At 43.3% G+C, this 2,607-nt stretch overlaps 1 protein-coding gene across 1 annotated transcript; it reads right to left on the minus strand.

Annotated features, from left to right (window-relative positions):
- Positions 1-1,587: 1,587 nt before the first annotated feature.
- Positions 1,588-2,607, minus strand: LOC128740142 (uncharacterized). Its single transcript, XM_053835663.1, has one exon. It carries the CDS (start codon positions 2,605-2,607, stop codon positions 1,588-1,590), a length of 1,020 nt encoding a protein of 339 aa, XP_053691638.1.

The raw sequence follows: 2,607 nt of genomic DNA on the forward strand, positions 1-2,607 counted from the left end.
GCTGAGGCCATGGATTTGCTTGTAGTATTTACCTCTGAATACAAAATAATTTTGATTCATGCATTGCTTTGCGACAGAAACATAGGCCTCTATATGATTGTGCGGTGCCCGGCTGCGCTCCAAATGGTATCGAAGACTTTGTAAAGCATCTGGTACTGGCACGCTTGGGAATAGGGAGCTGACATCAAACGACACCAAAATTTCTCCCCTTTTTACTTCAACATTCTCTAGTTGACTCGTGAATTCTATTGAATTTTTCACGCTCTTACCGTGTAAAACCGGGTATTTCTTCATTTCTTCGACTAGCCAAGCTGCCATTTTTTCTGTTGGTGTACAAATATTCGAAGAAATTGGTCGCATAGCTAGTGGGTTTTTGTGTAATTTAGGTAAACAGTACAGTGAAGCTACTCTCGGGTTTGGCACTAGGAACTTGCGATTTAAATTATCTTCTCCCATCAAGCGGGTCACTTCTTGACGTGTACAATTGGCTTCATCAATCATACTATTGAGGGGATCTTTTGGTTTACCGTTTTTAAATTTGCACTCTTCATACGGGCCTGAATTAATCATATCAAGAACGCGCGCATCGTAATTCTCCCTGTCCATGATCACTACGGCATTCCCTTTATCCGCCCGAGCATACACTACATCGCGAGATTTTAATTTTCTAACTGAGCACCAGTCGTCAAAACGGGACGGCTGTTTGTTATTCCGTGGTTCTATGTGTAGAAGGGCACTTTTTATATCGTGACGCGCAGCTGATTTTGACGATATATCTTTAAATTGGATTGCACTTTCAATATTATTCACAATTTCAGCAAGGGGGGCGTGCCGTGGGGGGAGGGCAAACTTCAACCCTTTATTAAGCAGGTCGAGCTCTGCTTGTGTAAACTCAGTGGACGACAAATTTACTACGAAATTATCGATTGGTTGGGGAGACCCTTTTGTTTTTACAGGTTTACACTGGGATTGCGCAAGCGAGAGCAATTTTTTGTGATGCTTTTGCTTCATCTGTTGCACACGGTTAGTAAGGTTTCGGTGAACCTTACACAGCTCTCGCTGCCAGCAATTTTGGTTTTCTTCCACACACCTACGCGCGACACACTCAGCGGTGGAATGATAATCCACTTGCTGCAACAATTGCAGATGTAATGAGTAAAGCTGCTCTTCCACAACCGACAGCTCTTTGTGTTTGCACTTAATTTCTTCTTTTAACCAGATTTTTTCGGCACTTTTGATGGCTTTTACACTAGATTCACTCATGACCCCAGGTTTTATGGAAATAAACTTGGGCTTTAGGCCTCTTCTTTGGCAACGGGTAAGAAACTGAATATGTAACAGCAGGATTCTTTTCTTTGTACACAATCGGCCATATAGGCGGAAGCACTTGGAGGTTGTAGCCTTCATTTCAATATGTATATTGATTTTATGTGCAACGTAAGAACACTAAATAACGCGAATACTAGACACAACACTTATGGTTCTTACAAAAACATAAATACCTTATCCGCTAACCGGTTTCGGGTATGATGCTACCCATCATCAGAGCGGTGGTCGACTGGATACAAAGTAGTAATTTGCTGTTTACTACAGTTTCAACTTCGTCAGTTGAAAGAGCGGTGAGGTGATGAGAGCGTCATCCTCATTCATCAGGGGACGGTCCTCCGTACAGATGTACATCGACTCCCACGCAGTCAAATGAGAAGACTTTCTCACGTTTTTGAGCAGCTTTGCGTTTCCCCAATTAATATTATGTTTGGAGCAGATTGAGTGCATGGCTACACTGGAGTCGTTGGGCCGTTCGTTCTCCACTGCCTTTCTATGTTCCTTTAGACGAGTTTTGAATTTTCTCCGCGTTTGCCCGATGTACACCGCTGGGCAATCCTGGCACGGAATTTCATAAATTCCTGAGCGCTCGTCGGGCGGAACCTTGTCCTTTTGATTATTCAAAAGTTCCTGTAAGGTATTGCCGCTTTTGTGGACCACATGGAAACCATGCCGCTTAAGTAACTTTCTAATATGGTTTGTTACTTTCGGGTAAAACGGCAGGCTGATTCTTTGTACTTCTTCTCTTTCAGGCTGTAGTGTAGTGGTATCATGGCGCTGTTTTTTGCGGAGATGTTTGCGGATTATTTTATCCACAAACTTTTTGTCGTACCCGTTTAATTCAGCAGCTTTCTGGATCCTTTCCCTTTCCGCTGCAAAATCTTCCTGCTCCATGGGGATGTTGACTAGACGATGCGCCATAGAATGAAAAGCTGCTTGTTTTTGGGCCCCGAAGTGATTCGAGTCCGTAGTAATGTAACGGTCGGTAGACGTTGGTTTTCGAAAAATGCTGAACTTCAGGGTATTGTCTTCTTTCCTGGTAATCAGCAGGTCCAAAAACGGTAGTTTTCCCTCTACTTCCTGTTCCACCGTAAAATTGATCTTTTCGTGCTGTGAGTTCAGCCAATTCAGTGTTTGTGGCACGTAGCGTTCCTTCACTATGGCGTAAATGTCGTCTACGTATCGCTTCCATACGCGTGGGAAAAGTTTTTCACTTTGTAGCTTTTCCTCAAAGTCGCTCATAAACAATTCCGCCAAAAGGGGCGATATTTTACTACCCAT

This window comes from Sabethes cyaneus, chromosome 3 (genome assembly GCF_943734655.1).
Source record: "Sabethes cyaneus chromosome 3, idSabCyanKW18_F2, whole genome shotgun sequence".
Lineage (NCBI taxonomy): Eukaryota > Metazoa > Arthropoda > Insecta > Diptera > Culicidae > Sabethes > Sabethes cyaneus.